The 24115-nt window shown below is 44.5% G+C and overlaps 1 protein-coding gene across 1 annotated transcript; it reads right to left on the bottom strand.

Annotated features, from left to right (window-relative positions):
* Positions 1 to 3809: 3809 nt before the first annotated feature.
* LOC118791396 (sodium/hydrogen exchanger 6-like) lies at positions 3810 to 24019 on the bottom strand. The gene is made up of 16 exons (XM_036548744.1): positions 23472 to 24019; positions 21819 to 22018; positions 17139 to 17216; positions 16693 to 16769; positions 16299 to 16411; positions 15874 to 15979; positions 11932 to 12073; positions 10295 to 10400; positions 9356 to 9444; positions 8849 to 8962; positions 8447 to 8558; positions 7162 to 7315; positions 6803 to 6833; positions 6523 to 6608; positions 5910 to 6015; positions 3810 to 5433 (listed from the first exon to the last, which is right to left on the bottom strand). Exons 1-16 carry the CDS (start codon positions 23755 to 23757, stop codon positions 5152 to 5154), a joined length of 2082 nt encoding a protein of 693 aa, XP_036404637.1. The 5' UTR covers positions 23758 to 24019; the 3' UTR covers positions 3810 to 5151.
* Positions 24020 to 24115: the final 96 nt, after the last annotated feature.

Below are 24115 nucleotides of genomic sequence, written 5' to 3' on the forward strand. Positions count from 1 at the left end.
AAGACAGGAAGGAGAGAAAGAAAGAAAGGGCTTGAGAAAGCAGGAGCGAGCACAGCCGGGCGCTGCCCTTAGAAGTTCATATTCCGCCCACCAGTATTTTGACAAAGGCGCATTCTTGAGGAGAACTGTGCCCATATTAGGAGCGTGTCACCTGATCCCTCTCGGGGATGAGCTCAGTTCACGGGCGGCGTGTGTGAAAAAGCTCAGCTCCGACCTCGGGCATGGAGAAACCCACGACCGAAGCAGGACCCTGCCTCAGAGGGCACAGCAGGAGTCAAAGCTAAGTCAGTGATGTCATCAGTGATGACACGCCTCTGTTTAAGTGCACACCACTTCATTTAGCTTTGGGGGGGGGGGGGGTGCCTGAACCAAACAGATAGGATGAGGGATGTTACTCCTCTTTGAGATAAGGAGTTGAGAATGTGTGTGTGTGTGTGTGTGTGTGTGTGTGGGGGGGGGGGGGGGGGGGGGGGGGCTTGTGCAATGGGTGAGGAGGAGGGCATGCTCTCATCAACAATGGGAAGAACAATTTGCCCAGAACCAGATCTTAATCCAGCTGGTATTTAAAAGCTGACACTGAGTCTGGGTCTGCATTTGAAATCATAGTGCTACTTTACCCAAGTTGGAACAGGCTGTTAACTATTGACGAGTAACATTCTCCCTTTTCCAGTCACTTATGGCACCACTGCGATGAGTTTTTTTGGGGGGGGGGGGGGTCCTTTATTGGTTGACTGATCTTTCTGAGAGGATAAAACTCCAAACACATACTGAACAAAGAAACACACTGAAATGGGCAGACTTTTTAAAGAAATGCACAGCGTTCTTTTTATTGACCATTCAATGCGCATGAGCGTATGAAGATATTTACAGTGGTGTCAATAGAGTCGGTAACTGCAGCACTAAATAGAAAGGAAGTAGCACAGACATGGAGTCCGACACACAGCTGAGTACTGATAAAAAAACATCAATCCACTGTAGTCTTAAAACAAAGACCCCCAGAGTCTTACTCGGCTACTTTCTGCGGTTCCTATATCTAAATGTGCAAGCAACCACCAGTGACATATTAAAATAGAATTTTAAAAAATCCTCACTTACACACAATCTTTAACTGACCTACCTTACATACTTCATTTGCAGTTGAAATGCACAAAGATGCTACATGTACCAGAAGAGGAAGGAATAGGACACAGGTTGCCCATCCTCCGAACTTCAGTGTTGACCATGTGTCACGGATCAGGTGGTTTCAAGGACTGGGGTCAGATTCAAAGTTCAAACAACGGGGACAGAACAATTGGGGGTGAAGTTTAGTTTTGCTGTAAGTGGTCAACATCAAAATTCAGAGTTGCTACAACAGCATTTTTAGGGAGGGTGGTTATTCCTACAGTACTGATGCAGTGTACAACATACAATAGGTACAACCATAAATCACACATCTTGACAGTTGCTCTGAACCAGTAAAACTCATTCCAGCTCAGTGGGGAAGGTGCATAGAGAAGAGAACAGAGTTTCACTGCAAAAACAGTCTGAAATGAGGAGCGCAGCGTAGGACCAGACCCAGTTTCCCAGTGATCTAGCCCATATAATCACGACAACGCAACAGCCACTCTCCTCTGGAGGTACTGCAGATCAATAACTCTGACAGCACAGGACAAAGCTTCAGCGACCATGAGCGAGGTGCTTCACCTCCACAGCCTTCTCAAACCACTACAGGGGCTTCAGCTGCCTCTCAGCTCTCTCAGTTTTCATACAGCGATCACAGGTGTTCATCTCAAAAAAAATTAGTGTTTCGAACCACTAGTCTAGGATTGTTTCATTTTCTAATTCCCCCTGACAAAAGCAACATAAATTAAGTCGGTTCCTGTACAGCAGCTTCAAGACACTTGAGTACATGAATTTCAACAGGAAAAAAAAAAGCAAAATAAAAGAAAATTTAAGCCAAACAAAAATGTGCAAATGTTAACATCTTCATCCCATCACACACAAAAAATGCTAGAAATAAAATCTACTTCAAACACATTGTATTGTCAAGATACTTCATAAAAAAATCAGGAGAAAACATGCTCCATCAAAAGTTCCTGCATGGCAGGAGATAACAATCAATCAATCAATCAATCAACCATTCTGTCGATCAGCCAATCAAATGGCTGAGGCGTAACGGCTCACTGCCCTCTCCAGTTTGATTGGTGTGCTTCCTCACAGTGGACGGCTCCATGTGTCCAGATCACAGCCAGCTTCCTTCCACACCACTACTGCGTTACCAGGGCGACATCCTATCAGAGCGCCCTGCTCCACAGTGCTACTGTTACATCAGAGGGTACTGGCTTCTATCCAAAGGAAAGTACAAAGCTGATTCACTACTGAATAAAGGTATATTCAGAAATAGATTCTGACACAACACTACAGATTTTTTCCATTTTATTGACCAGACAGTCAACTCTGTGTGCTTCACATTGACAGTTCTGTCTCTGCCATTGCTGAAGCTAAAAGTGTTCTCGTTTGCTGGCTTGTTATGAACATTCTTGAAGGAGTGTGGTCCAAAACAGAACATCCACAGTCAGCACAGAAACACTGACACCTCTGGTTACCAACCGTAATCTCCTACACGAAGGCCAGAAGGCCCACTCAAGTTGAATATCTGGTCATCGTAGAATATCTGTCCCAATACAGTGAGAGATTGCTCCTTTTCTGGAAACTGTGCTATTGTGCTACACTGTACTTAATTTCCTGTTTTCAAATTGCACATTACACAATGTTGCCATTCAAGACATTAGAGGCCTGTAACATCTGAACACTCTGCACACCACTTGACCCCAAACATTAATCAGCTCATGTAGCGCTGACTTCAAATAAAAAATCTCAACATGCAGAATAAGCAGAAATTTCATATATGTGACAGCTATTAAACATTTACTGTTTTTCAGTTGGGAGAAGTTAAAGGCAAGTCAGTGCAGCAACTGACATACCCTTCACTATACCTGTACATGTTGGCAACAACTCTCTCAAAGTAAGATAACCAAGCAATAACAAAGACAAAAGGCAATGAGCCATAGCAAATTTCTCTTAAAACAAATGAGAGAGGGCAGAATTAGGAGCAATTCGCCCACAATTCAGCTCCTGCAGATGATCTCCTTAAACTCAATCAGCTCTGATCCCACATTTGAATTCAGTGGAACCTCCAATCAACAGCACTCATTTTGGCAAGTACAGTAAAATAGTTTTAGCAACTCACAATTATAAAACATGTTGATTTTCTCTTTGGCCTTTTTTCTTTGACCCAAACATAAGATTAATGTAAAAAACACGTACTATTATTTTAATTTTTTTAAAGAAATTTTAGATAAGCATTTTTTTATATTCTTCATTGAGAAATGATCTTCCAAAACTACACTATGGCTTTAATGATGCTCTTTTCACCATAAATATTAAATAAATCTCTCACACTGTCCCATGGGCTTGTACCTAGTAAGTGATTGATGAGTAAAGGTTTCCAGGCAATGCGGTGCAACAGAGGAAATAATGATTCCATTTCTATCAATGCCAACTCCACTTGCTAAATTCCCAAATGGCGCAATTCCAGATCAATTGCCAACTCCACACTTAGACACATATGAGCTGGAATTAACCACAGAGTTTCAATTCAAGCAAGAATCTCCCTCACCCCTGGTGTCACAAGTACAAAAGGACAGCTGAAGACTAGGACACTTAGTGAACTAAACAGGCAGATCATGCTATTAATAAAAAATAATTAATAAAAATAATCATAGAAAAATGTGGAAAATAATAATAAAATAAACAGAGTACCACCTCACATGAGATTAAATAAAAATATTCCTCCTCCCGGTACCTCAGGTGCTTGTTATGAATTCAGTTATTTTCCTATTCAAAACATTAATGCTAAAGGTATTGTGTTCCCACAACCGCTGTAATAAATCTCCCTTATTTTTCTCTTATCAGTGCCACACAGTCTGGAATTTACAAAATAAAAGTCTCCACACTTCAAGAGTTTATTCTGCCTTTTTTGTGCCTTCGGCCTGGTTTCGTTCCAGACTGCTTGGTTTTGACTGGTGACCTTTCCAAATACTGAGTACAAGAGTTACAGTTGCTGAGACCATTTAAAGTACTTGTAAATCACAATTACAAAATTAAATACAAAATATTTTTGAGGCTGTAAGTATTCCGTTTTTGAAAAACGTTAGCACACAAAATAAAATGGTACCAGTCTCCTACCTTAGGACTACAACTTTTTACTTTTTTTGCAGCACACAACATCAAGTTATATAACAAGGTGTAAAACCCTCATTAATGTCACAGTCAGAGGCTGATACGGTAGATCCAAGACCTATGGCAAGTTACACTAACAGCATGGCGTTACAATACAGCTACAGGCAGAAAAGCTCAAACCTGCAAATTCAGAAGGAGGATATAATCACTAATCAGGGTCACCGCCGGATGAAGGGAACTGTGTGTTATTTCTACAGGGGAAAAAACTACACTTGTCAGGTACCTTGGTTGTAACAGTACAGCAATGCAGAGCCACTAAGAAGGCATGCCTCCGAAAACACTGTCACATGTACAAGGCAGGCTGACATCTACAAGTAAAGAGGAGAGAGGGGAACGTACAGGCAAGCTACACACCCAACACCAAACTCCTCATAACCTTCAACACATAAGGAGCTCTGTTAAGCATGCATACCGTGTGGGGCAAACGAACAGCAGCTTCAGTTATTTTACACCTTGCTATACTGGCTGAGGAAAGCAGCATACTAAGGTCGTTTGCGGTGACCTTATTTGGACATGTACGCATGTTGTCTACAGACCCGTCCCAATGCTCTAATATTATGCTCTAATATTATGGTACCAACGACTGACACGTCACCCGGACGGCATGAACAAAGCAAACATTTAAAATGCGTGTGTATGAAAATAAATAAATAAATAAATATTTGTAAGTAGTACACAGACGGTAACAGGAAGGAAGACGAAAAAGAGCGAGGTAGAAAATTAAAGGTGCGCTAACTATATTAAAAAAAAAAAAAAAGAAAAATTAAAGAGAGAAAAGAGAGACAGTGATCCATAAGGAGGGATGGGGGAGAGAGACGAAAGAAGAGGAGCGAGGAGCGGAGTCTGTCGGCCTCCTGGCTGGCTCGCCGCTCAAGCCGGCTCGCCCCCTCTCGTGGGCGGGATCCTGGCCAGGGTGAGGGGCGGCTCCGAGTCGTCCATGGGCAGCACCAGCCGGGTGCCACGGATCACCTGCTCGTGCTCGCCGTAGGTCAGCTCGCGGTCCAGCGCGTCGTCGGAGGCCGGCACTGAGGACGCGGCGTTGACGCGGGCGCCCGAACCGTCCGTGCTGACCGTCACGTCGCCGTACGTCAGGCTGATGTCGCCGTCGTTCAGGATCAGATCCGAGTCATCGTCCTTCAGCTGACACTCGTTCTGGAGAGGGGGGGGGAGACATGCAGGGGTGGGTAATGCTCGACTTCATCACAGAAATGACAGTAATATGATCATGGATCAACCGGATGCCCCATCCTGACAGTGTCACTCCTCTCTGACACGATCCCTGTCAGTACTGGTCCCTCAATGGTGGTATCAACTCCCGCTGGGGGTCAGGACAGCAGAATCACTGGCCATCTACCGAAGCAGACTAAAGACCCACCTCTTCAGGCTGCATCTCAGTTCCACCTCAATCCCCAACCCCTACCACCTGTTACTTGTATTACCCGCTAGGCAAGGTACTTATCCCACAACTGCCTCAGTAAATATGCATCTGTAAAAATGGACAACATTGTAAAAACCTGTAACTGATGTAAGTCGCTCTGGATAAGAGCGTCTGCTAAACTCCAGTAATGTAGTGTAATGTAACGTAATGTAATGATCAAAGCTGCATGCATGAGAATGTGTGGGCTCACCTCGTAGGCCTGAGGGCTTGTGAGACAGCGTGCCAGGGGGCCGCAGCAGGCCGGCAGGGTGGCCGTGAGGGGCGGGCCGCTGTGCGTCAGGATCGGCTTCAGGTAACTGGGAGGGGCTACAGTCAAGGGCTCAACCGGACACAGGAATACCGCATACACAGCGCAGCATAGTGGTAAGGAGCAGGACTCATAACCGAAAGGTTTCCAGTTCAATTCCCCACTGGGGCACTGCAGTTATACCTTTGGACAAGGTATTTACACACAATTTCCCTACTAAATATCCAGCCATATAAATGGATAAAGGCATCTACTAGATGCCAATAATGTAATACAACATACAATGGTGACTCTGGGGATCCTCAAAATATCACTACAAAACTGTTTACACCAATACTGAGAGCCGGCATTTCATAGTAAAAATGATATTGTTTTTTTGACAATAAGAATAAAGAATAAGAATAAAGTGATCTACACATGTTCTATAGATAAAAAAAAATGCTTTCAGGCAGTCACAGCAAAGCTGCTTGAATGAAGTTATCTTTAGACTAGACAGAGCAATTATTTCACAGGCACTCCCCCTGCTGTCTGTTGTTGGGAATGACAATAAGGATACTTGTGGTCAAAGTTGTACCAGATTCTGAACAGCCAAGCGCTCTCTTGTTTGGTGCTCTTTCGCTCTGCTCCGTCTGAAACACTGATCTGCTCGAGGACACAAACACATTCATTAACAGGAAAGCAGTGATTAACAGGGAATTATGTTCCATACTGTGAAATCACCCAAGTGACATCTGTATGCATGACAATGTATGAGCAAGGTTTTATAGATTGCTTAAGCATCCAAGTGAATCAGCCTTCAGACAACATATGACCAAACCTGAACTAATCCCACTTACCGAACTGTCTTGATCTGAATCCATTCCGACACTGTCAAAAACACAAATGCATTTAAATCAGACTCACATGCCAAACGAGTTGACAAAGAAATTGTGAACACGTCTCAAACAGCAATGCCACTCTCCCTCTTCCCAGCCCAGCCCAGCAGCAGCTGAAATAAGAGGATCTTCTTACACTCCATCTGGTGTGTAGTCCAATGTTGTTCTAACCACTACACCACCGTATAGCAACGCCCACTCCTAATCTAAGACTGTGAGCAAGCCAATACTTCCCTGACTCCACCCCTTCTCTAGACCACACCCTCTTTTCTTTTAAACCACACCCCTTCTTTTAGACCCCACCCCTTCCTGTGACCCACCGAATGCGCAGACAGGAGAGCATCTGGGTGGTGCCTCCACCGCAGATCCACACAGTGAAGAAGACGATGAGCAGGGTGGTGGAGAACATCATCTGCCGGGCGTATGTGGCCGTGTCTCGGATTGACAGGGCAAAGGTCATGGCCCCTCGCAGCCCTGAGGAGAAGGTGGGGGGGGGGACTTGTCAGGAAATGAACCACTCACTGTGCAACTGCAAATTTGCTCAATCACTGCTGTGATTGATGTGTTCAGTTGGATCAGTGCCTTTTTGTACAAAACAACAGCATTTCAACCACTTTGTTTCTAGAATTCTGGACAGTGTCCACAGTTTGTCAAACTGACAGAGCCTATCACAATGTCCCCCTAAATGCAGTGAAACTAAGCCCTCTCTGTCTGTGAAAACATTAAAGATGTAATACTGGGTTCTTGCATATTTGTGCATATTTACTGTGTGATGACTGGCTGCGTGTTCCTCCTGAGCAAAATGCACCAAGGTCTGCACATGCCCCAGTTCTTCAAAATGTATCTAATTACTTTAGTCCTAACATACAAGATTTCAGAGCACAGCATCTTATTACAGTCTTTGGCGAAGGTCACTGCTTGTAAAAATGTAGATACTGTCTGAGTCTGTGGGGTTTGGCCATTAAACAGATTAACGGTGCAGATACAATCAAAGCGAATGGCATTAGCTGTCACCAATGTGACATCAACTGTGATATTCTATGAACTAGATGCTGAAATAAGGTAGCTTTATTAGTCCCTGAACTCACTGGCGTAATAGCTGAATCAGAGGCACCACTTCAGCATCTTGAGGGTAAAACTATGAGCCCTTTCATATACCGGCACTGAAATATTACATTACAGTCATTTAGCAGACACTCTTATCCAGAGCAACTTACATTTCATGTTACATTTCATGGTTACAGTTTCATGTTATCCATTTATACAGCTGGCAATCTACTGAGGCAATTGTGCTTCACATACATTGCCCAAGGATATAGCAGCAGTGTGTCAGCAGGGAATTGAACCAGCAACCTTTCGGTTACGAGCCCTGCTCCTTACCACTATGCAACACTGCAGAACAAATTATCAGGTGGCTGGAGACATCATAATTATTGTATTGCACTGAACTGTAGTGCATATTCAGTGTTCCCAAAGCCTTCTGGGTCAACCCTTTTCACAACAAATTTTATAGAGAATTACTGAGGAAAAGCTTCATTATGGGTGCCTTGTCTTCACTGAACCCCAGCATTCACACCCCTTTAACGGACGTGGGCCTCCACGCACCTGCAAACATCATCATGTGCTGGAAGTTGGGGCTGATCTTGTTCCTGCGGCCCAAGTTGAGGAGGAGAGACAGGGGGTAGATGTTTGCCGCTCTGCCCAGGAACACAGCCAGCTGGGAGGGGAACCCAGTCAAGGAAGTGTGGACACTTGGAGCACCACCTAAAAAAACCACCGTCTGGGACTTTGCAATTCAAAACATCAATACGCTGGCTACAAGTTCACTGTGGAGGCAGCTCATCTAGGGCCCGATACCTGTAGTTCCAGAAAATGTCTGAGATAGAACACTGCTCAAATCACAGTGAATATACCAATTTCTTCACCCACAATATTCAGGTCAATAAAACAAACAAACAGACAGAAAGAAACACACACAGACACACACAGACACAGCGTTAAGGATACGAATGCTCCAATGATGAAGGTGGCATTGAAGACATGGTTCTGGAAGGTGAATAGTGTCAAGCCCATGTAGGAGAAGATGAAATTCTCCGCCAGGAAATTCAGCAGCTCAAACAACTACAGGAGATCCAGCACAACATATCCATTAGTAAAGTGAAATCGGACCTCTTTATAACACCAGGGGAAGAAGTGCTACTTTATCAATGAAGCCCTTAAGCATGTGCAGGGTCTGGCTCTGACCACAGCAATGAGTACAATGACATTTAACATTGGTTTTAAATAATATACAATATCCACATTTACCAAGAACTGCTTATGAAATAACAGTTTGTGTCATGAAATTACTAGTTATTTCCATACATGCAGGGCATGCAGTTCCGCTGTGTGGGGAATAGTCGATAAGGGTATGCAGTGGAGGCATGGGAGCTACAAGCTCATCCTCATTGAGAGCAGCACATTGCTCCAAGGGGGAGCTCTGGGAAGGGGGAGTCTGGAGGGTGGGGGGGTTACCTGTTTGGTCCTGTCTTGGGACTCTGGGGACAGGTTGTTGTAGGTATAGTGAGCCTGTGTAATGCCACAGAACAGCACGGCCACCACTCCTGCAGGCACAAGCAACAGGGGGGCATGTTAGGGAGCGTGGGACAGGGTGACACCCCCCCCACTAACTGGCCCAGCCAGAAAGCACACCATGTGCCACAGTGTGGCATCAGTCAGTGCAAAAGCAGTTGCTGGTGGTTTTGGTCATTGTGTGAGGAAAAGCTAGCTGATTCACTATCAAAAGCACAGCACATCCACATCACCCTGTAATATTTTTGTCTATTCATGTCAAACATTCACTCTTATTATGTGTTACAATATTGGTGCGTGACAGCCATATTTATGGAAACAATATTAATTACATTCATTACCGAAATCAGGGGCAGCTGTGTATAAATAATACTACCAATGATGCAAATTGCTTTTCCCTGCTGTCATGGTACACAGCACATCATTTGTGAAAACCTGAGAACATCACATCTGTAATTTTTTTTTCTTGCAATGATGTCAACAATTACCATAGCTCTCGTATTCAAATTTGTGCGCCATCAGGTGTTACAGCTATACACATTCTACATACTGACAAGACAGCCAGCTCCATTCGCTCACACTGAAAGTCTTGTGACTCCCCATGTTGAATCTGTAAGTGTCCAGATGTGCTGCCATGCTATGAACATTCTTTAAGGGGCATAGTCTGCAACACAATATCCACAGCTAGCACAGTAATGCAGACAGCATGTGAAGCTACCGGACAAAGGTACTGAGGACAGAGGGAACACCGGAGTCGAGCACCCTGTCATAATGTAGAACACCTGTGTTAATGGCGTGTCAGTCACTCCAGGCTAGGTTCAGCACCCTTCCCTCAGAGGAGAACCGAGGGCCACCGGAGTCCACCTGTGGGGCGGCGGTTACCTGTAAAGCCGCAGGCCTCGGCCAGCAGGAAGGTGCTCCAGGACATGAGGAAGAAGAGTGCCGTCTCCAGCAGCTGGAAGTCCCGCAGCTTGGTGAACTTGGTGACGTGCGGAGCCACAGGCCGAGTCAAGGAGGGGACAAACTGTCAATCAATACTCCACTGGAGATGTAATGGGGGGAGGGACACTGAATATGACCTGGTCCACCCAAAACACTACAGCCTCTATACAAACTAACAGTCATGCACTTAGTCAGCAGCTTTGCATGAACAAATCAAACAGCAAAGCATGACTCAGGTTTCTTTTCATTACATAAACAGCATTATGGATGAAATTGACAAAAATATCATTTAACCATAATCATAATTTTTGTTATAATTTTTAACCATAATTTAAATGTGTAAAGATCAGAATATGGCACACTCTGGTAGGACTGAACAGAGCCCTATGTGAAGTCAGCCGACAGGAATACAGCATTCCCAAAAATTTGCCGTCAGACTGCATAGCTAAGCCTGCCCATTACAGTGGAGCATGACCATTCTGAAGAAAACAGCAGCTCTCAGAAGTCACTGTTGAATAAGCATAAATGTTGCTCCTGATGGTAAAGCCTGATGGAATTGCAAATGAAACTCTTTAGCAAAGGGAAAATGGGTACACCACTTTCAGGGAGGTGTTCCTGCCATTTGGCATCCGCCATCCGAGACGGCAACACAGAACGAAACGGCCCTGTTCCCCATTTGCATGTAATTAAAGGGATGCGAAAGAGGGCATTGTCCAACTCTCGCCATGGTGCTAATGTTAAAATGCAACACCTGGCCACAGCTTGCCTTGAGAAAGTGAGAATTAGAGAACAACTGATCATTTGGTGCACTGAAATATGATCTCTGTAGACTTAAAAGATGATCGACCCTTTAAAGTAACAGCAAATGAAAACCACTGTGAATAAACAGTGATCACATGACCATATACTCTGAAGACAGCAGCTTTCACATTCCTGGTAAACTAGAGAATGAAGCTCGGATTCTGCAGGGATTGTTGTGGTTCTTTGACTGAGACGTAGTTCTTTCACCTCATCATTGTCAGGTGGGCTACACACAACACCAAAGTATAAGTGTTACCAAATTCAGAGCTAATCATGGAATTTACAATCATGCTTCGGTTACCGCTGGCCCATCTATCATAAGCAAATCTAGCCTGATACATTCATAAAGTCGTTTATGGTCTTTTACATTGAGACACATGAAACAATATATCCTAAATGGCAGCTGTAATTTTCTCTCTCTGTCTCAAAACTGGTGACAAAGCACAAAAGAACCTTTCCTGGAAACACACTGTGCAATTTACTGTTTACCTTGCAGTATATACTTGGCAGTTTACTCTGCAGATGCCACAATGGAGGTGACTCACAATGCTTTCACATGACTTCTGATGTTTGTCCTGGCACCACATGACTGGGTAACAGGGTAGTGAGCCGACGAGTTATCGTGACACGTGCTATAGGAGGCTGACCCAAGACGGCAGGCCAGGTCAGGAGATCGGGTTTAACCAGCTCACAAGCAGCGAAAGGCCTACGTCAGCATCTCCTCTCTAAGACCGCCTGCCACTTAGAGAGACGCACATGACGCCAATATAGGATATCAGAGCAGTCACAACACCCGTCGCCACTCCGAGCGCGAAGGACCCGCTGAAGACGCCCAGGAACATTCCGAAGGACTTGAGCATGGCCATGGCCTCGAACGTGTGGCTGTTGTCCCCGGCCGGCTGGTACGCCACTATGGACCTGGAAAACACCACACAGAGCACAGCATGAACCTGACATCTGCAATTCAGCACGAGGGAAAATATACTGACTCAACAGAGCAGTGATTCAGCCACCTGAAGTCAACAGACGTGAGCAAGCCGTCTATACAGCACGTGTCTTAAGTGGAAAATAAAGATCACATTATGGCATGCTGAAGCCTCAGGCCTCCCATCTGATCCTACATCTGACTGGACCTACAGCTGACTGATCTCTGTGGTTGCTAAATTGTTGACATGAGTGAACTCATCAAAAATCTATAAATCTAAGAATGTGCCACACAGATATAAACAGAGTTCCATTTGTTAGCCGTATGTACTTTAAGCTCACTGGACAAGATACATGGGAGAAGTTGATGTCACATAAGAACAATGAAGGGAATCTAATGTTGACAGTGTGCCACAGTGGTTAAGGAGCAGGACTTGTAACCAAAAGGTTGCCGGTTCCACCCCCGCTGGGACACTGCTGCTGTACCCTTGGGCAAGGTACTTAACACACAGTTGCCTCAGTAAATAGCCAGCTGTATAAAACATTGTAAAGAACTGTAACCTATGTAAGTCGCTTTGGATAAAAGCGTCTGCCAAATGAATAAATGTAAATGTAAAAATGAAATCAGAGGCAGTTGAGAATTTTTCTGCAACTGTGAAAAGAGCTGCAGCCCCCTTTTAGCATGCTCCTGATGGACTGATACACCAGCAGTAAAACTTACACTGTGGAGTCACTCATCCCTCTTCTGACGTTCCTTAATGAATGAGTGGACGCTACTCGCACCAGTACAAAAGGTACTTCTACCCCTGCCCTGAATTGAAAACATTTTCATTACAAATGCCATACCTTTCCCTCAAACATTTGTAAAGATTTCTGTGAAAACACATGCGGGTGGACAGAACACAGTATCTGCACTACGGGAACTGCAGAAACTGAGAACTGAGACATTGGTCTCCATGGAGATGCGTCGCCACTGACAACTTGGGGTCTTCGATGCAAAAGCTGTCTCTCACTAGGGACTATTTAAAACCTTTTATCTCATTTCTCCAAACTTCCTCCTCAGCTTCCCTTCAAGATCAAGACGAATGACTTTACGCCGGCACTTACAAAAAGAGAGGAAACGGGCTGTGTATAAGCAGAAGCATGCTGGACCTGCTCTGACAGACCTGCTAAACCTGGCGAGACACTTACAGCGTTCAAAAATCCTGCAACCGTAAAAGGGAGGAAAAATATCCATTCTTCCCAAGCTCAACACTTGGACGTTGAGCAATGCTCCCAACATCCATTTGATGAATGCTGCGGTTCACCAATTTTCTTGAGAAATGTAGATATCATATACAAGTAGAAATGTTTCTGTGACAGGATGTGCGGAAAGGACAGAATGTGTTTAAATATCTATCAGTCAGAAAAGAGGAGAGAGAAGCTGCAAAGGAGCTGTTAGGCTGCAGTCGTAGGGGACCAGACAGTGAACCTCATCAATCCACATCAAACACACCAAGCAGGAAATTACCTGCATGTCTGCATATATCACGTTACCAGCATTCCCATGCTAACAGCATTACCAGCATGTCTGCACATACTGCATTGCCAGCATTTCCATACCTGGTGCCTTGGACCATTATGATGTCATCAAACAGGGCCAGCGACTTTGTCATGCCTTGCCCTCCAAACCACAAGAACATCAAGTCCTGCCTGTTGTTCCTACAATGTTGTACAGCATAAATTTGCCAAAATCCCACCTGGAAACATCTAGCCAATGTTTTCACAACCATTACATTCCGAGGCAAGTTTTCCTGGAAATACATACCATGCGTATGCTTCATGGAATTCACTGTTTTGCGTCCGGTCCGAACCAGTAAATTCACATATCTTCAGCCTCAGAAACTACATCGTAACATATGTCTGACAGAACCTTCACGTATGGCATTTGAATTCTAACCTATCACCGAGAAGTGGGGGAAAAAAAAAAAGGTGTGAGAAATTGCTTGCACATCGGTCAAATCCAACCTGTTTGCTGCTCTTTGAGCCACAGCTTCTGCATTCTGACAGTAAACAGAGGACCATTCAAATTCTGATCGCATGTGTGAAAGCACTCCCTGTCTGTCCTCCGGAGCAGGCGGTTTGGAGTGGGTTTGACAAAAAACATCACTGGTTTCACACCAAGATACTGGTTCTTCCAACAATTGTATATATTTTTACATTAAAAAGACTCTCCCAACAAATATCACAGAATGTATTTCGGTAGTCTTGACCATCCTACGATGAATGAAAAGGCTGAAAAATGATTTCCAAAAAGCTGCTAACAACAATGAGTAGATAACCAAGTTAAGAGGAAAAAAAATAAGCTAGTTAATTAGCTACCTTTCAGTTGCCCAGGTTCTAAATATTCTCACTTTTACAGCTGGCCGTGAGTTCTAGTTTCTTAACACCAATGAAGTGTCCACTCAACAGCTGGCTACCTTTTGACCTTGAGTGCTTAATGTACTTTTACACCTAACAGTAACCACCTCTCTTATTTGTTTTTAGTTTAAGCTACAGTAGTAAGCCCAACAACAGAAGCGTCTTTTTGTTCTCATCTGTAAGCAGTGGAAGGGGACAGGTATCTGTAAATGGACCTGGAGACTCATGAGTGTGTTAGATCTCTCCGTGTCACTTTGGTCATTTTTTTTTTTTTTTAAATCTATGCTTCCCTTCAAGGCTTTACATGTTGCGCAAACACATAGCCCTCTGGAATTCACCTTCTCTCCTGACTGCAGATAAACTTTTAAACACTTGCAAAGCTTTTTTTTTTTAACAACTGCTGCAGGTTTCACAGTCAGTTCAAACCTGCTTCAGGTGGCTTCAGTGTTAGAGCAGCGTTACCAAGTTATCAAGTGTTTCTTATCTAAAATCTAACAGTTTGCAATCCACTTTGCATGTTGCAACAATGCAAGGGCAACACAAAGTCACCCAGCATGTTCTGTGAGACAGCAGGCACTGGGAGGAGGGCACACCCAGTAGAGGGCGTCGCCCACATTTCCACCACACCCACTATCCACTTTGGGGCCACTTCAGGACCACGTACCCCCAGCCCACTGCGTTTCCCGTAATAAATAAGAATTCTGAAAACAACTTAACAATTCCCGGGTGGGAAACAGGGCGGCAGGGTCAGTCTCGCAGTCACGCGTGTTGAGAGATGGTCCACATTAATGCTGTTCCTGGGTCAGCCGCAGGTCAAAGCACAGCCGAAAGGGACACATTTCTTATTGTAGGTGTGTGGGTTTGAATCTGTGTTGTACCTACTGTGCATAAGCAAACTAAGTACAGCAGCAGTCTACTTTAAATCAAAGCTATCGCAGGGCCTTGCTGGCTCTGTAAAAGAACAGAACTGAGGTGCAGTGCATCAAACTAGCTTCTGAGTGTCCTGCTGAACAGGATATGACACTAACAGCTGAGCTGCTACTGGGCACGATGCAACTCAAAGATGTTGTATATGTGGACCAGATATCCAAGTCTGTGTGGTTCCCACTGAAAGTTCTGTGTGCGCCACCGTTGAAGCTAAGACTGTTCTGTGATTTTCTGGCTCACAATGAACATTTTTGTAGGTGTCGTGTTCTAGAACAGACCTTCCATAGTTGTCATAGCAACGCAGACGGCGCGAGAACCTCCCGCTTCTGTTCCATTGTCTTTGGATGCATCTGTGAGTTACTGACTGGAGGATTCTGGCCCCATCTGCACAAGACGTGTTCTACGGCAGTAAGCTGTGGTGGGGCCTGTGTGTGTTGACGGATGAAGGACAAAGACGCAGGACTCACGAGGACAGCACCACGGCGACAGCGTCGTTCAGGACACTCTCTCCGAACAGCAGAGCATACAGGTCAGCGTCCACCTGCAGCTCGTTGAATATGGCCAGGACCGTCACTGCAAGACGAAGCAGGAGAATGAAGAGGAGTAAGACTAACTCTAACCCTATTCTTGTAATACAGGCCAATCAACTTAAATTCGCTCAGAATTGGGTGGCATGTGACACTTGACACCTAGGCTTCCTCTGACAGCAGATACATAGCAGCAGTGTGAGAGTGAGAATTCATCAGCTGAAAGACCTCGTGGAAGGGACCGAGCATGTATTCTGTCAGCCCAGATGGAAACACAATAAATAACTTAATGATCGGAGACAACCCTGTTTTTTTATTAGGAAAGCATGGTCTTGCGATTGGTGCAGGTGGCACAGTGCAGGTACCTGGATCAGTCGCAGAGACGATGGCGCCGAAGAACAGGCAGTCAGTGAAGAAGAAGTCCCCGCCCAGCTGGCCCACCTGCTTCATCAGCATCACAAAGCCGTACATCAGCAGCCTAAGGGAAAGGACAGGTACAAGACACTTTGACGGACCTTCTCGCAGTCTCTCTCACTGGATCCGAGGCAACAAAACTGCCAGAGGATGGGAAATGTTTGTTCTAAAGGGACACTGTGCTGTACAGGTTTTACAGATGCCATTCTACGATGATTCAACAGATTTACACTGTCCTTCAGACTGTGGAGGGAGTGACAACTAGTGGTCCACTGGTCCACAATCTACAAGTCAAGACCATGTCTAATCACTCATTGCTGTGCTGTAATGGTAATTGAGCCCCACCCAATGATGAAACAGGATATGACCGTTCCCACAAAGGCGTAGGCCAAGATGGACCCCATATTCCTGAAGAAGTGCCTCTGGAGGAATCAAAAAGAACACAAGAACATAAGTAAAAGGAAATTCGGTCTGTCACTAAGAATGCATCATCTGGTTATTTGACTAGTTTAAGCTTTGAATAATTTTTCATCCGTTATCAAAACATTTCTGCAGTTTTAAAAACCTTTTTCTACAGTTTTTTTAATCAGTTTTGTCTTTGTCATTTATCTGACCATGCATCATCAGCATGTTATGAGGAACAAAGGATGAATTATTATTCTAAATTTAAAAAGATATTACTAGATATATTTGGGAATCCTAAATGTTAGAAGAATTCATCTAACCTTGTCCTTCCTTCCAATGAATATGTCTGATCATTGACACTTTGCACTGAAGCAACTGACACTTACCCTCTTCAAGCTGTAGCCGGCGTGGAAAATGATTGGTGGCAGAAGAATGTTGAAGAACACCTCAGGGTCGAAGGTCACCTGTCAACAACACAATGACAACCTGTGGAATACGCAGTATCAGGTGTGCAATGCACTGTGGAGACACCCTATCACCCAACACTGCCAGGTGTGTCATAATTTTATTCCCGAACAAAAATACGATTTCGGGAAAAAAAAAATGCAGTTCTTATAATATGCTCAGTTTTGCATTCCCCTGTTCTAGGGACTAAGAACGAACATGCCTGAGCTTTGATGTTCGTATGTCTGCAGCTGAGAAGGGAAAAAAAGCATAAGACGACCAAACAGCAGCCACAGGAACTTACACGTCCAAACTGGCCCGCTCCATCTTCCATTGCTCAAACATTTTCTTCCTCCCTGCAGAAATGACTAAATTCTCAAACCTACCCAAAATAAGTGGGTATCCAAAATGAAAGATGAGAAATATGACTTTGTGATTTTATGTAATAATATGCAATTCTTTTCTGCAGTGAGAAACTGTGCCCATGCAACGAGTACTTACTGAGGATATTCTGCTCATTTACAACCAGCAAGAAGCATTCAGCTTACAATAAAACAATTTGGTTGTCTGTATTGTCCCAGATGGGAGTAAATAGGGTTGGGAGATAGAGTAAAAGGGGAAAAAAATTAACCACGCATCTCACCCTTAGCCATTTGCATGAAATTACCTGAACACTGCAATGTAGTTGGCAGGTTTGTTTAGCTCGGTTTGTTAAATGCAGGTATTTACGTTACACATTGTATGAGACGCGGAGAGTTGTGGGACCTCCCTGACTACAGTCCAGCAGGTTTATCAGGTTAACATCTAGATCAAGACCTAGTATCAGCACTTAACATGCAAACCTGATTGTTGCCAGGAGCCACCCTCTGAGGAACCAGAGATGTCGGCTTCTGTAGTGTAATCGATATCACGCAGGTGTAGGGAACATACAAATCCTCAGGGAGGTCATTTACACTGGCCCTCCTTTTGTTTTCACTCAAGACATTTCCTGTACAGGAGAGTATACCTCTCGAGTCTCTAAATACACCACCTCTAACACTTTCAAATTTTATTCATGCTTTTAGCCATCATTAATAAACAATTTTGACCTTTTTTTCCTGATGCAGCATTTTTAGTGGTTTGACTGGCTTTTTCAGTAATCTCCATCTGGATTTACCATCACTCCAAATGAATCACATTGCCTGACTGATTAAGTGAGCCCTTTACCTGCTGAGGTTCATCGTTAGCTAACCAACTGAGCTCTGCACCTTTCGGCATGCATGCCCTGTGTCCTCCTTATCTAACACTCTAACAATGGCAGTGTTTTCAGGCATGAAACAATCTGCCCCACAGCTAGGCTGACTGTGTTTACATTAGATTACATTACTGTCATTTAGCAGACGCTCTTATCCAGAGGAGACTCAACAGGTTACAATTTTGGGTGTCATCCTTTTATATAGCTGGGTATTTGCTGAGCCATTCTGGGTTAAGCACTTTGCCCAAGGGCACAGCAACAGTGCTCCAGCAGGGAAACAAACCAGCAACCTTCCAGTTACGAGTGCTGCTCCTTACCATTACGCTACACTGCCACCCTGTTTAAAGATGAATTTTGTTGTTTTCAGAATACTGAAGTCCACAGGTGTTTCACAGCACACCCACAGACCCGCAAAATGCAACGCTGTGCAGTCCCTTCCACTGTGTCTCAGCCACGCTTCTTTTAAAATTGCACATTAAGTGTCAGTGAACTTTTCCTGTGCCCCACAAGGAGAACCAGTGTGACAGAGCCCAGTCCTCCGCTTAATCCCCGCTCCCCCGGCACAAAGTGTCTTTCGATGCATGACCAACACAAGTGACTTTCAGACTGGCATTCTTGGTTTGGCAGAAGCATGGGTGCTGGAAGTTGATAACGCCTCTCTTTCCTGGAACCCACTGCTATTGGTTACAGCGCTTTCAAATAAACCAAGAGCTGGTGGAAAAAAAAGAAGGAGAATGCAAGCATTGCCAAACAATCTCCTAATGTAAAAACCTAGAACAGCCCCAAATGATTCAGAGTGTTTATGTGGTGATTATCCATTGGCATCTCAGACAGAAAATACCAACTAGAATTTTCTGATTTTATGACAAGCAAATTGCCTCACCAAAAATAACACCCTGCTCATGAGTGATTTCGAATCCGTACTGGCTGACCCACAACCACACTGATGTGGTACTTCCTCACTCTGAAGGAGGCTCGTTCCCTGATACCTGCGGACACTGTGGTGGTAATACACTGGCCTCCTCCCTGACAAAAGGGCGTGGGAGGTTTAACATGTCCCAATGTCTGACCTAAAGTTTTCAGAGTGCTTCATGGCTGGATTTTGATTCTGTCTGCCCTATCACTAGCAGACTGAAAAGACAGACAACCCACAGACATCTCTATCCTTCAACACAGCAGCCTTCATCCACTCTATCTTTGGATTTTGTCTCTCCCCGGGAAAATGCACCGGCTGACCTTGCAATCAATCACTGTAATGCAACTCTGTGATACACTGGATCAACACGGCCCTGCACCACACTGGGATCTCACTGTCTCCTCCTCCAATAATGCACCCTGACTCAAACCAGATAACCTGGTTCTGAAAAGGAAAAGATACCAGACAGAGAGAGTCTGGGGAATCCCTGGCATTAGAAGGCAAAGTGAAAGTATTACTCCATCAGTAGTGTTCTGCTTTAAGGCTTGCTAGGGCTGGCAATTACTCCAGGCCAACCAGTGCCAAATACCATAGTCCCGAGAGGCTGTTCAACACCATCAACATGCTTCTGAATCCAGATGCATTTGCAAGCTCAAGCCACTACCACTGCCTGTGAGGAAATAGGTATTTATTATGTATTTCCTCTGCAAAATTACAAAAATCAGGAAGTCAGTCTTATCTTTGGAGCTCCTCCTACCCAGATGTGAAGTGTCTAGATTTCCAAACAGGATCTGGTACTTTGGAATGTATTCCAGTACTGTCTTGTTTTCCACTGATATGTCAGGTGATCTGAACAAACTCAACCTCCTATCCTGGATCCACTTCTGAGCTCTCGACAGAGGGAATGTATTTGCTCTGTTCACCTGATCATCACTGTCGTTATGTAGTTACACACAAATTAAATCAAACGCAAAGGTCTAACAAAGTTATGCGTACAGTACCGCAGCTCAGTCATACACTGCATTCCAGCAGGTTTTCTGTGGAGGGGGAAATCTGACAGCGCTCTCTGAGCTAAAGAAGCTACCTACATAAATGTTGCATTCTATCACTCTCTATGCTAGGTACAAACCAAAATCAGCCAAAGGAGGCTTCCCTAGTAGTTAGTGAAGCAGATCATGGAGCTCCTCTCCAGTCAGCTGAAAGTGGTTGCTGCAGAGCTGCAGCTTCGGAAGATGGGCTACTTATTACTGATTAGTGTACTGCACCTTATCAGGTGGTATTGCTATGTTTATACTGGCCCAGAGTAAGGGTGGTTGGGGGGTAGTTTGTCGTGCTTCCATTATATTCAGGTATGGCAGCCTCCCTAACCACAATTTCTGCAAATGACACTCCAAACGGCCAATAGCAGGGAGAGTGGAAGTCAGTACTTTCATTGCAGATTTAGGGATCATAGTTTTTTTTTCATAATTTTTTTTTTCATCCATTGAGGGCTATTTTCATTTTGTTATGTTGCATTACTTCAAGCAACGTTACAAAATGTTACGAAAGGTATGGAAAATTAACTTTTATAGATCACTTTTGTTATTCAAAACTTGCTTTGTAGAATCACACTGCCCTGAGAACGTCAGAACGCACAGAAATCTTTAAACACAGGTCAGATTTGCATGGGTGGTTGCAGGCTGTCTCCTTCAGTTACATGTTTCAAGCTAGCTTTCACTGGGAAAGGAAAGGAAAAGCTTGCCCTCACTCAAAAAAAAAGAAATTTCCAAGCACCTCTCCATAATGCCATATTAATATCTGCCATGTAGGGGCAGGCAGTTGACTTATGATGCTGGTGAAACAGATCAGATGTCAGACATAAAAGGAAATTCAAAGAAAACATGAAAGAACACAGCTCCAAGTCAATGTGGCTCCTAATGATACACATTACACAATGATGAAATGTAACCGGACGCTAAACGCTGTATAAGGATATATGATCTTCATGCGAGGCAAGCCACAGATTTGAGGTTGTGTAAGGACAGGGGCATAAGGAAAGTGGAACTCCACTATGCCCAACAAAAGTTTGTTAATTTATACATGGGTGGAGTAGATATTGCATTACATTACATTATATTATTGTCATTTAGTAGATGCTCTTATCCAGAGCGACTTATATAAGTTATAATTTGATCCATTTATCCAGCTGGATAGCTACTGAGGAAATGGTGGGTTAAGTAACTTACCCAAAGGTACAACAGCAGTGCCCCAGCAGGGAACCAAACCAGCAACTTTCCAGTTACAAGTGCTGCTCCTTACCATTATGCTACACTGCCACCCTGTTTAAAACTGAATTTTGTTGTTCTCAGAACCGAACCAGCAATCTTTCAGTTACGAGCTGTCACACTGCTGCCCAACATGCAACAGGGGAATAATGTCTGTGGCAAATGAGAGCGCATGAAAGTGCACAGCGGAGCCTTTTTGACACGCTACCTTCCTGAGCATTTCGTTGTCCTGCACGTCGTTGACCTCGTTGGCGCTGATCTCGCCCTTCAGGGTGTACTCGTAGAACTTGCCACTGACGTTGACCAGCAGCGTGGCCGGGCTGGCATTGACGTGGCAACTCAGAGTCACGTTGTTGATGTCCCGGGGGACGTGGATACCGTAGCGTAGGACCACGCCCACCAGCAGGCCTGAGGACACACGTGCAGAGACAAAGGTGATGAGACTCAGAGCATATGCATGCAATATTGAGGCAGACACCTAGCCAATTAGTGATTCCACTTCAATTCAGGCAGACCCACTGTGTCTCAGGTAAGGATATGCATTCAACAGTAGACCTGTTAGTTTTGATGGGAAATACAACATTTCAAAAAGTTCAAATTAAATTGTGCAAAGCTGTGACCGTGAGAAGGATGTGTATTTCCACAGAAGCAAGGGTTGCACCGTGTATTTGCAGTATTAGGAAATATGCCATTCATCAGGAAAGCCTAATTACAGTGTAACTTATTAATCAGATTACTGAGCGTGCCTTGCTCTTTTCTCCCAAAGCTTTCCGTCTACCTGTTGAAAAAAGGACTCTCAGGCCACTGAAACGCAACAGAAGGTCCCTGATAATCAAAGGGTTTAACAATGGAGGTGGAACACTATCGCTACACAGTTCTGACCAATGAGGTGCAGTCGCGTGAAGCTTGCACCTTGTGAAGTGCGCTTTGTCACTTCCTGCAACAGGTTTGCTCCTTGCAATAACCTTTCAGTCCTGGCTGGGGAGGCGGGTCATTTAATTCACGAATCATTCATTTCAAAGCTGTATCATACCCCTGATAAGCAGGTTCGTTTGCTTAAACTTTTAGTTAACCCAGTTGGCTAACGTTATTTATGTGCCTACACAACTAAAAGGCAAAAAACAATGATTAACCTCTGACTTGGCCTCGATATATCCGTTTTCGCAACTTTGTGCGATTAGATGTCTCCCCGAAGCTCAGAACCCAGGTGATTGCCTAGGAGGCTTGAAAGAAAGCTAGATCGTGAACTAGATGACGACTTACTAGTAATGAAAAGAAATCCAGCTGGCAGACTAATCAACGATTGACTAGCAGTCTAATTCAAAACAACAAACTGTAAATCATCAACTCACAGTAGTAGTGAGTATAGCAAGGCAGTTACACAGACAAATCTAGTTAGTTGCTTTCTGGTGACTATCATTAGCAAGCTAGCTAATTAGCTGAGCAATAAGTACAGATAATCGATCACTTTGGCTGCAGGGTTTTGCTATGACTGTAACGTTACTACTTCTGGCAAGGTAGCTAGCTAACTACTGATAGCTATCATTAACAAGCTAGCTACTTAGCTGAGCAATCAGCTCGGATAGGCAATTACCCTGACCACGGCGTTTTCCGAGGCCCCACTTTCCCATTAAACTTCACTTCACATTCTCCACTTTTGGTTAGCTAGCTAGCTACATAGCTAGTGACAGCTTAGCTAGTTAGCTTGCCGGCTGTTCTACTTAGCTACAATCACCTAGCTAGCATTACCTTATGTTTGCGTCTATCTGGAAAACAGCTAGCTACCTAGAGCGCATCGACACCAGGCTGGCTAAAACAATGACTTCGTCATTTTCCACATACAGAAAACGGGGCTCCTCACCGTATATCATAGCCAGTCCGGTTTCGTGTAAAAACCTGAATCGGCGATGTTTGAAAAGCCATATGGTTAGGATCGTGAGGGTGAGCAGGGTGATGAATATGAGCAGGTCGGCACTGTCCCGCCGGTGGCTCTCCTCAGCCTTCTTCTCGGTCACAATATTGTCCATACCGCTGTCCTCTGCTCTAGTGGCGCACATACAGATCAACAGGCTGAGAAAAATGACCGAGGACACTGTCTTCGAGACCCTCGGGGCCGTGGCGTTTCTTGCTTTGGCGTTCACTGGCATGGTTTGCGGTTCTTCTCGTTCCTGCAGACAGAGCGTAGCTTCCGTCTTGCTCGATCCCCCACCGTAGCAGATAGCTAGAAGAATCCGTGTCGCCGCACCACTCCGCCCAGCTCAGCCTCGCTCGCTGACAGCGTTATCACGTGAGAAGCCAGATGACCAGCTAGCTATTACTGAAAGTGCGCCCAGCAGTGGAGAACCGTCGCCCCACTCACCTGTATAAAATAAAAAATGCACAGTCGCAATTTTGGAATTGTATCAATACCGTTTAGTCGAAAGAGCCAAAGTTACGCGTGCAACCAGTGGAATTGTGTGCAGTACTGCAAAAGGTTTTTAAAAAAACACATACTCTTACATTATC

This window comes from Megalops cyprinoides, chromosome 16 (assembly GCF_013368585.1).
Source record: "Megalops cyprinoides isolate fMegCyp1 chromosome 16, fMegCyp1.pri, whole genome shotgun sequence".
Lineage (NCBI taxonomy): Eukaryota > Metazoa > Chordata > Actinopteri > Elopiformes > Megalopidae > Megalops > Megalops cyprinoides.

Coding starts and splice junctions, on each gene's coding strand:
- LOC118791396 (XM_036548744.1), bottom strand. CDS start 23,757: ATGCCAGTGAACGCCAAAGCAAGAAACGCCACGGCCCCGAGGGTCTCG. Junction 12,074..15,873: donor GTCGCCGTGGTGCTGTCCTC/GTGAGTCCTGCG, acceptor GGTGTTTTCCAG/GTCCATAGTGGCGTACCAGC. Junction 6,016..6,522: donor TGGTACAACTTTGACCACAA/GTATCCTTATTG, acceptor AGCCCCTCCCAG/TTACCTGAAGCCGATCCTGA.